Below are 16,003 nucleotides of genomic sequence, written 5' to 3' on the forward strand. Positions count from 1 at the left end.
ATGCCTACCTCAGATCATTCTTCACAAAAATGAGACACAGAAAGAAGTCTGAGACAACTTCTACCCTAATTTCTGCATTTATATATTAGATGGATGAATTTAAAAACTGGCAGGGGGCTCCGGTGGTTAAGTGTCCAACTTCTGATTTGGGCTCAGGTCATGATCTCAGGCAGGTGAGATTAAGCCCCACATCAGGCTCCATGCTCAGTGGAGAGTTGAGCCTGCTTGAGATTCTCTCCCTCCTTCTGCCTCTCTCTCTGCTTGAGTTCACTCACCCTCTTTCTCTGTATCTCTAAAATAAATAAATAAATCTTTAAAAAAAAAAAAAAAAACAGGCAAAAAAGTTTTTCTCTCTGCCCAAGCTGAGTACCTAATAATTACAAGGAAACACTTTATATACAGAACAAGACCATATACCAGATGCTTCAAGTCTATCCAAAAAGATACCAATGATTTTCAAACATATTTAACAATATAAATAATTTTTCAGGTTATTAAAGTAAACAGACAAAAGAAGCAAGTTGGCATTTTAACTTTGGGGGAAAGTTTAATTATTTGCAAAGCCCTTGAAAAAGGCCCTCAAGTGAAGAGCAGAGAGTGTAGGCCATGCCCTAAACCCATCTGATTTTGAAAATAATATAAGAGCAAAAGAAAGCCTCAGGTTTGCTGACTTTCTCAAAGTCAGAGAGTTCATATGTAAGCACAGGTCTTATCTCATGTAAAATCTGGAGATGTTTCTTACTAAGGTATCCAAATTAAAGAACGCTGCTGCTGCTTTAAAATAATGCTACCTGAATTAAAATCCAAATACATATGTGTCAAAAAGTATAGAGATGAATAAAAACAGCAAATAAAATCACATATGGAGGCACCAGGGAGGCTCAGTTGGTTAAACATCTGCCTTTAGCTCAGGTCATGATCTCAGGGTTCTGGGATCGAGCCCCACATCAAGCCTGTTTCTCCTTCTGCCTTTTCCCCCTGCGTGCACTTTCTGTTTCAAATAAATAAATAAATAAACAGATAAATAAAAAAATAAAGATAAATAAATAGATAAGTAGACAAATATATAAATAAGTAGATGAACAGATAAATGAATAAATACAGAGATAAATAAATAAATAGTTGCATAAATAAGTAAATAGGTACATAGATAAATAAATAAATAGATAAATAAATAAAAAGATAAATAGACAAATAAATAGATAAAAATAAATATACATAAATAGCTAAATAACTAGATAACTAGGTAAACAGATAATGAATACAAAAATAGATAAAAATAAATAGATAAATGTATAAATATAAATAGATATACAGATAAATGAATAGGTAAATAAATACATTAATAGATAAATAGAAAAATAATTAGATGAATAGATAAATAGACATATAGATAAACAGATAAATAGATGAACAAATACATAAAATTAGATTAATAGATAAATGCATAAAGATAAATAGATAAAAAATAAACAAATAGATAAATACATCAATAAATAGATAAACAATAAATATATGAATAGATATATAGATAAATAGATGAATAGATAAATACATTAATAAATAGATAAAAATAAATAACTAGATAAATAACTAAATAGAAAAATAGATACATACATAGACAAGTAAATAGATAAGTAGATAAATGATAGATAATAGACAAATAAACAGATAAACGATAAATAGATAAATTAGATAAATGCATAATACATAAACAGAAAAATAAATAGATGAATAGATGATTAAATAAATAGAAAAATAGACATATAGATAATACATTAATAGATAAAGAATTAGAAAAATAGATATATAGACAAATAAACACATTAATAGATAAAAAGATAAATATATAGATAAATCAATCAATAGATAAATAATAAATAGATAAATAATAAGTTGATAAATAAATAACTAGATAAATAAACAAATAGATAAATAAGTAAATTGATAAATAAATTATCTTAAATAAAAAACACACATAGCCCACACCATCAGCATTATTAGGCATTAGAGAATATTACAAATTACCTATAAGAAAAGAAAAAATTAAATTCTAGCTTTTGTCTGGGCCTCCTGCCCCAAGCCTGTGTAAGACTTGAGAGAAGATGAGAGGGGAAGAGAGTAAAGTGTTTAAAAGTAGTATATCCTAGTAAAACTATCTCACGTTAGTAGGATAGAGACCATGTGGTTCCAAAAGCCTACAATTATTTATTATCTGTCCTTTTCAGAAAAAGCTGCTGATACTTTCTGCACTAGAGAATGAGCTTCATTCAACTAAGAGTTGCCTGAGAAAATACTTCATTATAGATCACAGACTAACATAAATGTGGGATAAGGTAGAAGAATAATTTATAAATCGTGTATGTTCTGAAAAAACAGAAATACTGCAACTTCAAAAATGGGAGGCTGGCAGGGAGCTATGCCTGAGAGTTGAACCCACTTACCATCCCTTACCCCAGCCCTAAGGCCTCCCCCTACTGAATGGTGTCTTCACCTCGTTATGTGTGGGCAAAGCCTACTACCCAGTGTAGCCGTTAACAGGTAACAAGATTTATATAGAAACCAGAGTCGCACGCATAACCTAACATCCCAAATGTACAGGCTTACAAATGAAAATAACCTGTCATACCAAGAAGCAGGAACATTTCAACTCAAAAGGGAAAACATGGTCAACAAATGTTAGCACTGAGATTTGAAATTATCTGACAAAGATTTTCAAGGAACTATCAAAAACACTGCAGTGAGCAATTATAGACATATTTAAAACAAATAAATACGGGAAATCTCAGCAAAGAAACAGAAGACATAAGCACCAAAAAGGAAATTGCAAACTGCAAGTCAGTAATCCAAATTTAAAACTCATTGGAAAGACTCACTAGTAAAATGGAAAAATGGAAAAAAAGATCAACAAATTCAAAGATGTATCAATACAAGCCATACAATCTGAGTAACAGGAAAACCAAACTTCACGACAGCTGTACAACAATAACAAAAGGTCTAACATTGTGTTATCAAGAGTCCGAGAAGTGGAGCTAAAATTATTTAAAGAAAAAATGGCAGAAAATGTCCTAAATTTGGCAAACAGATAAGCAGATTAAAAAATGGAGGATGCGGGAATGCCTGGGTGGTTTAGCATCTGCCTTCAGCTCAGGCCATGATCCTGGGGTTCCGGGATCGAGTCCCACATCGGGCTCCCCACACGGGGTCTGCTTCTCCCTCTGCCTGTGTCTCTGCCTCTTTCTCTGTGTGTCTCTCATGAATAAATAAATAAAATCTTAAAAAAAAAATGGAGGATGCGGCAAGAGGAAAGAGAAAACAGAATAAGCCCTTCAATTATTGTATAGGTATTACACAGGAGTCAAAAAATACTATTTAAAACTGTCAAACCAGATAGTAAAAGAAATGGGCGTTACAAAAGGTGTAAGTGTAATGATAACATCAGAGCAAAAAAGAACCTTTCTAAGTACCAAAAATTAAGGAAAAAATAGCACACTAAATAGAAAAAAACCCCACAAAATACTATACAAAATAATGTGACAGAGTTGAAATCAAATATATCAAACAATATAAACAGGATTAAGTCACCTATAAACAAGAAAGAGATTCTTAAAATGACCCCCAAAATAGAACCCAATTCTATGCTGTGTACAAGAGACATATCTAAAAATAAGTAATTCAAAAAGGCTAAAAATACAAGAACAGTAAATAATACATGGAAGTAAAGTTGAAAATCTAGATGAAATGAATAATTCCCTGGGACAATAATTTACAAAAACTGACCTCAGAGGAGATAGACAGCTTAAGGAAGCCAATTTCCATAGCAAAGACTAAGAAAATTATCAAGGAACTAATCCCACAAAGTACCAAGACTCAAAAGTTTCAGGAGCAACACAATAAAATCTTCAAAGATCATATAGACTCAATGTTATATAAATTGTTTAAATTGTTTTAGAACAGAAATAAAAAAAGGAAGCATAAAATTAATACCTAAACTTTAATTGCAAGAATTCTAAATAAAACATTAGCAAACAGGATCCCATACCACACTAAGAAAACAATGTATGATGATCAAGTGGAATTACTTAAGAAATGCAAAGATGAGGGGCACCTGGGTGGCTTAGATGATTGAGTGACTCTAGGTTTTGGCTCAGGTTATGATCTTAAAGTCATGGAATCGAGCCCTACATGGGGCTCCACACTCATCAGGGAGTCTCTCCCTCTGCCCCTCCCCCTGCTCACATTCTCTCTTTATAAGATAAATAAGTAAATCGCAAAAAAAAAAAAAAAGCAAAGATGGTTCAATTTTAGAGATACCATTAATATGTCACATTAACAAATTTAAGGAGAAAAATCATGGCTCTCTCCACAGACACTGAAAAATTCAACAGCCATTTTTTTAAGGGGGGGTGGTAAGGAACAGAAGGAGAGGGAGAGAGAAGCTTAAGCAGGCTCCTGGCTCCATGCCCAGCAGGGAGCCTGACACAGAACTCAATCTCACAACTCTGAGACCATGACCTGGGTAGAAATTAAGAGTTGGACATTTAACTGACTGAGCCACTCAAGTACCCCTCAACACTCAGTCTTGATGTCAACACTCAAAATAGGATTTTATGGATATTTGCTTAACGTAATAAAAAAAACCTATTAACTTAGGAAACAAAATTAAATTCAACAAAAGAAAAGACTGATAAATTTGATTACATAAAAAGCAAGAAGTCTGTGTGGCAAAATTTATCAATGACAAAAAAATTAGGAAAATATCAGAAATATGTATTACAAATAAAAAGCTAATATCTTTAATATATAAAGAACACTTAAAAGCTAAGAAAAAAAAGACAAAGTCTGAAAGAAAAACAGGCAATAAATGCAAACAGGGTATTTGCAAAGATTTTAAATGGACCTTAAAACTATGAAATCATGTCCAACTTCATTCATAAAAAAAAAAAAAGAAATTCAAATTAAAACTGATAGTTTCTTACCTATCAGACTGGCAAAAATTAAAAATGTGACACCACATTCTACTTGCAAGGCTATGGAGAAAGTCACTTTTGTATGGTGCTGCTGCTGGGGAATACAAAATAGCACAGCTTCTAAGACAAGGAATTTGGGCAGTATATAACAGAATTACAACGCATCCACCCTTTGACCTAGCAATCTTGCTTCTAGAGATTTATCCTCAAGTGTATCTCTAATAATATGAAAATACACAAGACTATTTACTGCTATGTTATTTATATTTGCAAAATTCAGGAAACACCCTAAATACCTATCTGTAATAGTGTGTTTGAATAAACCATATTCACAAAACAATGTTGCCTTGGCCTGTAGTTTAGGAGGCTGATATATAAGACGTAACCTTTTTTCCATCATGTGGTACCTACTACTAGCAGAAGACCACTTTCTAATACACAGAGGCCTAGAAAAATGAAATATTTAAGGTTTCTAAGCTGAGGTCAGTTAATAATTTTCAAAGGAATCTCCACAACAGTATCTGAAAAACTGGTGGGGGAAGGTAAGCTATAGCTGAGTCATAGGCCTCTTGAAATTCCAGACACCTCTAGTCTCTCTTTAATTTTGTTTAGTAATATGATTAGGTTTTCACTGAGGATTTCATTTTATTTAAAACATTTTTTAATTTAATTTTTGAGAGAGAGAGAAACAGAGTGAGAACACCCCATGGTCAGCAGCAGGGAGAGGGGCAGAGGGAGAGGGAGAGGGAGAGGGAGAGGGAGTGAGAATCTTAAGCAGCTCCCCAGCCAGTGCAGAGGTCAACACAGAACTCAATCTCAGGACCCTGAGATCATGACCTGAGCCAAAATCAAGAGTTGCACACTTAACTGACTGAACCACCAAGGTGCCCCTGAAAATTCCTATTAAAAAGCTCTAAAAACTTTGATATTCACAGCACACAGTTATCAGGCTACTCCAACTTCTGTTTTCATCAGTTTGCTTTTCTCATTTCCATTATCAGGCTAACAGCTGCTCTATGTCCCTGATGCTTGTAATTTTTTTTTTTTGATGCTTATAATTTTACCTTTTGTTGCCTTTCCTAATGTTAACTGTTACTTTATACTTTCCCCCTCTACTTCTCTTTTTTTTTTTTCTTGGTTTTCCCCTTTTCTTGATTTCCATGCTAAACTACCTGGCTTTTATAGCCACTAATAGTCAGTGACTGTACTCTTCTTCCAGCTAATCATCTCATTAATGATATGCCAACAAAATCTTCAGTAATCTTGGGCTTCTTTAATTATTTTTCACTATTCATGTCTATTTTTCTCTGCTAGAAAGCTTTAAAAGGTTTTACTTTAGCCAATACTTCAGATACTTGAAGACTGCTAGAAAGCTAATCTCTAGACACATGAAGAGCATACATGCAAAAGACTGATAATTCTACACGATTAATGTTTTGAAATTATAATCTTGGAAACTGGCATATAAAACCAAAGGAAAATCTCCAGCAACTCAAAGTCTTCCAATAGGAATATGCTCAGCTCAAAGACCATCAATTGATTTATGTCACCACCAATTAATGTGCTAACAAATAATGTCCTGTTAGGCACTGTTATAGAAAACTGCTATTAACATGTACAGCATTTCCTGGAAGATTAGATATCAATGGAATGTCTATGGAATGTCAACTTCATACATGCTTTGGAGACAACTAGAGCTGAATCGGGTTATAACTGTGTACTAACATTTAATCCTTATATGCAGTAATGGGTAACACAGGACACTATGGGTACTCACATCCTACAAATTCCAAAGAAAAGGACTGGCCCTTGATCCGGTCCTTTGAGATAACCTCTGAGTTCTTGGGTTATCCTTGCCTGATAACATTGTATGCCTGAGATCTTGGGCAAACAGCTTATGTAACATTGTGATCTTAAGTTGAATATCTCTCTTAGTTTGCTTACAGTTGTGGGCCACACTGTATCAGTGTGACCTTCAGAAGGGGATGGAGACTGAGTAGGTAAGGGCAGTCATGCAGGCTGCCCATGTCTACATGAATGACCCCCAATGAATACCCTGCACACCAAGGTTCAGGAGGTTCCCGGTTAGCAGTATTTCATGTGTTCATCTGTGTCACACATTGCTACTGGGAAAATAAAGCACTGTCCTTACAACCCTACTGGGAGAGGAGAACTGGAAACCTGCATCTGGTTTCTCCTAAACTCTGGCCTCTTGTGCCTTTTGCCTTTGTTGATTTTAATCTTGTAAAATAATAATGTACATATGTTTACACATGTAAATAGTATAAATATTTTTATATATAGGTATCTATCCCTGGCACAAAACTCCTGTAATTTCTTAAGTGATAAGAGACTAGGAACACCTCATGTTCTAGTATTTGCCTTTGACCCCTGTCCCTGACACAGGATTCCTACTCTTATACATTCCTCAGTGATAAGAGAACTAGGAGCATCTTTTGTTCTGTTGAGGTGACTCTGGATGGATGCTGGTTGCAAGAAAGACCAAGCCCTGATTAGAAGTTTGGAGTTTTCAACCCTACCCCTCATCCTCCAGGGGGGAGAAGAAGGGCTGGAAATGAGTTAATAATTGATCATGCCTACATGAGGAAGCCTGCATACCAATTCCAATAGTACAGAGTTCAGTGAGCTTCCACATGGGTAAATATATACACACCCAGAAGGTGGTATACCCCAATTCCCCATGGGTAGAGCTCTTGCCTTCAGGGTCCTCCTGGATCTTGCCCTTTATATCGTTTCATCTGTATCCTTTATCATGTCCTTTAATAACCTGGTAAATGTGTTACCCTGAGTTCTGTTGGAACTTCCAATCTATAGCCAGTTAGAAGCACAGGTGACAATCTGGGCCTGCAACTGACATCTGAAGTGTGTGAGTATTAGGGTGGGCGTTGGGGACCTGAGAGAAACGAATGCTTGAACTGTGGGATCTGACATTCTCTCCAGGTAGACCGTATCACAAATTAAATGTAGGATACCCAGATGGTATCACAGAGACTTGCATGTTGTTGTGGGGAAACCCCTATACATCTGGCAACCAGAAGTATCAGAAATGAAGTGTTCTGTGTAACAGAGACATACAGAAGACAGACACACAGCTGGGAAGGACTAGGCTTTTCCCTATATAGGAAATAAAAAACTAAGTTTTTCCTAAATGAATCTGTACCCTTTTGCTGTAATAAACTATAAATATAAATGTAATAGCTTTTCAGTGACTCTTTCTAGCAATTCACTGAACCTGACACGCTTATCATCAAGTGTCACGAACAGTCAAGTCTCCACATATAACCAATCTGCTACAACTGATTAATTTCATTTGCACCAGCAATACCACAATAAGCTAGATTTGAATCAAGTGTTAGGTAACACTCAAAATTGTCTCAGCATGTCAACAGGCCATGCACGAACAACTTCAAAAAGGGCAGGAAAACCAAATGCTACAGAATCATAGGGATTGCAAATTTAAGAAACACAATAACTAGAAAGCAATAAACACAGACTAACCTGAATCAGTCCAGATTTCTTCTCTACTCCTAAGGGTGAATATTTAGTTTTTCTTCTAATGTCACATCGGCATATTGTAATCTATAAAACCAACTAATTATCTCCATACCCCAACCCAGCTTCTCCAGCATTCTCACTAGTCAGTGTCTCATAAATTAAGTCGCTTGTGCTATTTCATTCCTCTGCCTGTTGCTATTCTTGTTTTCCGCTGTGTCCTAAACCCTAAAACCCACGTTAGAAAGATGGGTTATGACTTCCTCTTTTCTTACCATCCATATGAAACCCAGCAAATTTATCATTGAAATATTTTTAGAGTCTTCTCTTATCTTCCTAATATCTAAGCTCTAAAACTGGTGCTAATTTTCTCTCATCCAAACTACAACCTCCAATTTGTCCTCTTAATTCCCCTTTCCCCTAAAATCTACACGTCACTTAATGATATGACCATTCATTCATTCATTCATTCATTCATCCAGAATACAAATCAGACCTTTATTCTTTGGTATCAGATACATAAAGGATATATGGCTCTTAAAGTGGTAGAGGAGATGTTGTATGATCCAGAAACTGCTAAATTCCTGCCATATTTATCCCCACTCTTTGTTTTTATAACTTACTCTTCCATCTTTCTAGTTTTACCAACTCCTTTGCTGGTTCTTCCTCTCTTGCTGTCACTGCTCAAATGCAGAGAATTTCTCAGAATTCAATTTTTAGCCTTTCCCCCATATTTTCATGAATCCTTTAAATACTAATAATTCTCAAACCTGTATTACCTTTTCCTTCTTGGAATATTGCTACGGAGAAACAACAAATAAATCAGAATCAATATCTCTGCCCTACAATAAACTCATCTTTCTCTACCAGTCTCATCCTTTTGCTTTACTCCTGATGGTTATGGCATTATATTATCAATGATGACTGCTAAATCAGAAACTAAAGTAATTTTTACTTTTCCTTCACTTTGATCCTTTCCTCTTCAAGTTCTACTTATTTCATCTATTAATATTCAAAATCTTCCTCTCAATCATTTACTTCAGACCTTCATCAACTTCTTTAAACCAATTATGATAGCAAAATAAACCTACTTGTATTCATACTTTCCCCATTCCAAACCCTGAATACCTCTTCTAAGTTATCTAACTATAACAGATATGACTTCACTCCTCTATTTAAAAATCTTCAATGACTCTGTACTGATCACTGGAGAAACCCCAAACTGCTTAACACAGGATTCAAAACTCTACAACTTAACTCCTCAGCAAATGTGTTGGGTTATTAACTATCTGTATTCTCCAAACCCTCCAAGTATGCTCCTGAGTCTTTAATATCTTTCCTCATATACCTGAAATGACTTTCCACTTAACAAAATAGCACTTGTCACAGTTGTATCACATTAGACGGATTACTTAACTACCTGCCTCTTTTACCACGTTTGTAAGAGGGAAATAATGATGGTACCAATCTCATTTTCATAAGGAATAAATGAGCTAATATATGAAAAGTGCTTAAAATAGTGCGTGGCACATTTTCAACCCTTAATAAATGCCGGCTATTCAAATAATCATCTTTGCTACCCCTGTTGCCATTCTACCGCCATCCTTCTCCATGTGAAACTTATTTCAAATGTTACTTTCTCAGTGAAGCTTTCTGGTTGCCAGAAAGGTTATTTTACTGAATTTCAAACTCATTTGTAGGAAATTACAGAAATAGGTTCAGCATAGCAAGTCATCAACAAAAGCTCATTCCTTTCAACACTTTTTACCTGCTACTAATGTTAAGGTCTTAGAAGGCATGGTCTGTATGTCTTCTTTATCTTTGAGTCAACAATTCACAGCACTGTCTTAGGTGGTTAATAATCCATGAGTATTTGCCAAACTTAACAGATACAATTATAATTCAGTACTTTGCCATTTAATACCCCTGGCTTTCAAATAAACATCATCGGTAGATGGTGGAAGCTTTCATTTAGCTGTAATCATTATGCCATAAGGTTCTGGGGTAAAAGTCTTGAGGGTAGTATCAGATATTCTGTTTATTTTCCCTTTAATCTTAGCTGATGGAATGCTTAGAATTAAATTTAGCAGAAAATTCATTTTTTTCATTGTTTTTTTTTAATATTTTATTTATTCATGAGAGACACAGAGAAAGAGAAAGAGAGAGAGAGAGAGAGAGAGAGAGAGAGAGGCAGAGACACAAGCAGAGGGAGAAGCAGGTTCCACACAAGGAGCCCGATGTGGGACTCGATCCTGGGTCTCCAGGATCACACCCCAGGCTGCAGGCAGCGCTAAACCGCTGCGCCACCAGGGCTGCCCGAAAATTCATTTTTTGATATAATTTTACTCCTTCTTGCTTTTTTTTAAAAAAGATTGAGAGAGAGGGGGGTGGGGCAGAGACACAGGCAGAGGGACAAGCAGGCTCCATGCAGGGAGTCGGATGTGGGATGTGATCCCAGGTCTCCAGGATCACACCCTGGGCCGAAGGTGGCGCTAAACCGCTGAGCCACCCGGGCTGCCCTCCTTCTTGCTCTTTTTTGACTTTTGCTAAGTCATTTTTATATTCATTTTGAAAATACAGTATATAGCTAAATAGGTTCCACTTAATTTTTATGACATTTCAGGTTAATATGTCACAAGTGGCAAGTTACTTTAGTTGCAAAAAGATTCCTTCCTAAGAGCTTAAAGTTCTAAAATGAACTAGAGGAATGTGGTTCAATGTCAGTAAAGATGCATTTCCTTTATCCCAATGATAAATTACACACATAGACATATGTATTATGTATGTATATAAACAAAGCCAGGATTATAAAAACACAAACATACTACAAATCAGAAAGATCTCTTAGCTGGAACAAGAGAAAACAAATCAATGCTAGATGAACACTAGAATCAATTCTAGATTCATTGAAATTCATTCATTATTTTTCTCCATGGAAGAGTAACATTTTGCGCCTTGCTACATTAAGGAGAATTTTCATTTTATCTAATAAAAAACTCTGCCAGAATACAGCTAGTAAAATTTTTTTTTTAAAGGTTTTTATTTATTTATTCATGAGAGCCACAGAGAGAGGCAGAGACACAGATAGAAGGAGGAGAAGGCTCCTTGCAGGGACTCTGGGATCACGCCCTGAGCCTAAGGCAAGTGATGAGTCACCTAGGCTCATCCGAAAATGCCTTTAAATTTAAAACTATACTTGATATTCTTCAACACTGTACCTCCAAAAGTTGTCCTGAGAAACAGTGTGGTTTCACAGAAAGCACATAAGATCTGCCACTGGAAGATTTCAGTTGTTTTTTTTTTTTGTTTTGTTTTGTTTTGTTTTTTAGAAGATCTAGTTTTGAACATCAACTTTGATTCTTTTTTTTTAATTTATATTTATGATAGTCACACAGAGAGAGAGAGAGAGAGAGAGAGAGGCAGAGACACAGGCAGAGGGAGAAGCAGGCTCCATGCACCAGGAGCCCGACGTGGGATTCGATCCCGGGTCTCCAGGATCGCACCCTGGAAAGGCAGGCGCCAAACCACTGCGCCACCCAGGGATCCCTCAACTTTGATTCTTACAAGCTCTGCAACCTTGGATAAATCACTTAATATGTCCCTAAGGTCCAGTTTTTTATTCTGTAGAATGGCAACATAATATCTATTTAAGAATCAAATGAGATTTTTTTTAAAAAGATTTTATTTATTTAATTGAAAGCAAGAAGAGGGAGGGAGAGGGATAAGCTGACTCAGTGCCAAGCACAGAGCCCAATGCAAAGCCTGTTGCAGGGCTCGATCCCACGAGCATGAGGATCATGACCTAAGCTGAAATCATAAGCCACTCAGGTGTCCCTAAAATGAGATTTATAGAAATATGAAGGTCCTTTATAAAGTTTTTACCTCTTTATAAATATTGATACTTAAGACAATATGTGAAATTTCTCTAAAGTTAGCATTTTTGCTATCTGAATAACTTAAGATACAAAGTTAATATAACCTTAATCCTATTTCGAAAAACAGCCACACATTGTGGAAGCTTCACAATAAAACATATGCTAAGACAAAGCCTAAAAATAAATAAATAAATAAATAAATAAACAAACAAACAAACAAACAAACCCTTCCAGTCCCATCAAGAACAGAGTCCCAAACCTAAGCTTCTGCTTTACTTACATTTATGTCCGTATGATATATGAGGACACATAATGCTGGCAAAATCTGAGGAAAAAAGATAAACAATAAATAACAGTAGATTGATGAGTATGTCTTTATAAAAATGAATAACTGTGATACAGAAAGTAGTAAATACTACTTGCAGAGCAAGAAAAGATAATGTTAAATTTGTTTGAATTTTTATTAGGAAAATGAAAATCTGATTTCAATTCAATCTAAAAAACCAAAACCAAAGTTCAGATGTCCAATTTAAATATCCAAATAAAATCTGGCAAAGATTAATGTACCTTAAAGGAAAAATAGTTGTTTTTAGTAACTTTATGACATATGTTAAGTGGAAAGAATGGAGATGCAACTATACAGCACAGTTATCTAAAAAAAAAAGCTGTTTTTTTGTTTTTTGTTGTTAAAGATTATATTTTTAAATAATCTCTATATTCAACGTGGGCTTCAAACTTACAACCCCAAGATCAACAGTCACATGCTCTACTGACTGAGACAGCCAGGTATCCCTAAAAAAAGTTTTTTTGAAAACTGTCCTTTTACTTACCTGCTTAAAGAATAAGATATGATTTTATTTAATTAGCTACTTCAGTCAAGTTAAAGGTTCTGACTTAAGATTTAGTAAAGAAGATTATAATCAGTACAAAGTATACAGTTTATTTGCTGAATTTAGGCTTTACAGATTTTTTTTTTTTTTTAAACTTGGGAGGGAGGAAGTGGGGGTGGAGGAGTCATACTAAGTACCCTTTCCATAACAGCAAAACCCAGAAGCTGGTGAAAGATGTCAATTATAAAGATTCATAGTTAACATTTTTCAACACAGTCAAGTGATTAAAGGTTGCACAGAATTTTTAAACATTTAAAATACTCAGATCTATTTACAAATTAAATGTAAATAGAAAAGTTTTGACTTTGTTTAATTAGATCTAACACAAAGTATGTCACACATTTAAGAAAACTGATTTTGTCAGAAATTTACGGAAATTTCAATTGGACTTAAAGCAAATTCATTCAAGAACATATATATTCATATAAGTATACTAGTTTTATCTGTAGCAATCTCTTATTGTTTTAGTAGTAAACCAACAATGCAAAACCTCTGAGATTTGGTTTTCTCCGATTGGATTTTTCTTTTTGAAAGCAGTTTTTTTTTTTTTTTTTAATTTATGAAAGTAGGCATTAAAAAATAAGAATTAGGCTGGACTAACATTTTGTCAGGTGCCATAAGATACTCAACTTTCATTTCACAGGAATAAAAAATTAAATATATGTTACTTAAAAAAAATGTCATACCTGCCATAAAATCAGTATATGCATTATTTCATTCCCTGTGCATGAAAATCTAAAGCATAAACATAGGGAAAATATACCATCTGGGCTTTGCAATTCTTCATTTACCTCCTGAACTGTCTCCATAGGCGGTGGGGGGTCCTTATTCCTGCAGAGATTGACAATGACCCATGTGACGTTCCGAAGGAAGGTGATGGGAATGGAGGGATTGATGAAGGACAGAAGAGGTTTGACAACTCCCAGTGATATGACATAATCTCTACATTGAGGACCATCACCTACAGAAATGAAAATTGTATTTAAAAAAAAATTACATTCAGGATGAGAAAGTCTGAAATGTATGCAATGGCTCATGTTGGGACACTGATGTTCTATGTTTCCTCACCATTAGTCAAGGGCATCAAGTATTGCTGTTTCTCCAGATTTTGATTTGGAGAACACAAATTTAACCTACTAATCCCGATAGCAAATTGCATATCTGTTTCAAGAGGTACCATCTTAAGGTAGTATTTATGAGGCAAGAAGATAGCCAACCCATGTTGATTAGAGGCGTGGACCCTCTAATTTTATTAGAGGAAACATAGGATGTAATGGCTATGCCAATGTAGGAAAAAAGTTAATTAAGATTCTTAATTGGAGTCTTTTTAAACCTAAATCCAACTTACCTATAATGTTTCCCAAAGCCCATACTGCTTGTTCACAAACATTCTGATGTGGTGAATGGAGAAGTCTCAAAAAAAGAGGTACGGCATCTATTAATAAAAACAAATATTGATACTGCAAAATGTTGAAGAGCTTACAGATTTCAGGCTAAATAAGCTGATAAAATGTACACAGCCTGGCACACTACGGTTACCCACTTACAATTCACTGAATGAATAAATGTGGCAAATACCCTTACCCTAAAAAAGTTAATTTTAGTATTTTCCCCTAGTAATATTTGAGTAACACGCCTACTGGCAAGATTTAAAAGTTGCTATTATATCAGCAACTAAAAAAAAAAAAAAAATTTTTCCTATAATGAAAAAAAAAAAAAAGTTCCGTCCCCCTCACCCCAAAACACATAAATTTAGAATAGAAGACTTTAGCCAATGTAATCTCAATTATTGATATGGGATTTTAACTAAAGATCATTCCCACATCTGGCTTACCTTATATGTTAAAATAATTTATCATTATAATCCTTACTCTTACATAATTTATATGTTAATAAGTTCTAAAATACTGGTATTATACTCATTCTAGGTAGGAAACTAAGCATAAGCTAGATCATTTTTTCTTAAATTTCAGTCAATTGTGTACTACTTCCAGGATTTTCTGTTGTATCTCTGAACTTACTACTTCCAGGATTTTTTGTTGTATCTCTGAACTACCTGTATTATTTACTTAACACTTAAGACCAACTCACACTTTAAATGGTTTTGAGATATAATTTACACACAATATATCTGTTTAAGTAAACAATTCAATGATTTTTAGCATTTATACAGAGTTGCATAGTTATCACTACAGTTTAATTTTACATTTCTATCACTCTCAAAACAATGCCATACCCATAGCTGTCCTACTTGCTCACTCCTCTAGCTTTAGACAACCATTTAATTTCTCTCTCTATAGATTTTCATATTCTGGATATTTTATATAGACACAACTGTATAATATGTGGGTTTTTTGTGTGTGTTTGGGTTCTTTCAATCAGCATAATGTTTTTGAGGTTCATCTGTGTATAGCACATATCGGTGTTTCATTCTTTTTTTTTTTTTTTTTTCGGTGTTTCATTCTTTATTGCTGAATAGTATTCCACTATAGAACACATTGTGTTCATCTACTAATATATCAGTTAATGGATACTGGGATTGTTTTCATGTTTGGGCTACTATGAGTAAATAAATGTGCAACATCTATGAATAAGTCTTTGTGTGGCCACGTTTTCATATCTGTTGGTTCCACCCAGTAGTGGCACTGCAGGGTCAAATGGTAACTCAATGGTTAACCTTTTGATAAACTGTTTTCCAAAGAGGCCCACCATTTTGCACTCCCACTAGCAATGTATGATGGTTTCAACTGACCTC

At 34.7% G+C, this 16,003-nt stretch overlaps 1 protein-coding gene across 1 annotated transcript in view; it reads right to left on the reverse strand.

Moving 5' to 3' along the window:
• Positions 1-16,003, reverse strand: part of KPNA3 (karyopherin subunit alpha 3) — a 92,424-nt gene that overhangs the window by 11,584 nt on the left and 64,837 nt on the right. The window contains exons 8-10 of the mRNA XM_072783208.1: positions 14,597-14,683; positions 14,040-14,209; positions 12,639-12,683 (exon numbers count right to left, since the gene is read on the reverse strand). Of these exons, the coding sequence (XP_072639309.1) occupies positions 12,639-12,683; positions 14,040-14,209; positions 14,597-14,683 (302 nt within the window). The remainder of the gene's footprint in view (positions 1-12,638; positions 12,684-14,039; positions 14,210-14,596; positions 14,684-16,003) is intronic.

This window comes from Canis lupus, chromosome 17 (genome assembly GCF_048164855.1).
Source record: "Canis lupus baileyi chromosome 17, mCanLup2.hap1, whole genome shotgun sequence".
Taxonomy (NCBI): domain Eukaryota; kingdom Metazoa; phylum Chordata; class Mammalia; order Carnivora; family Canidae; genus Canis; species Canis lupus.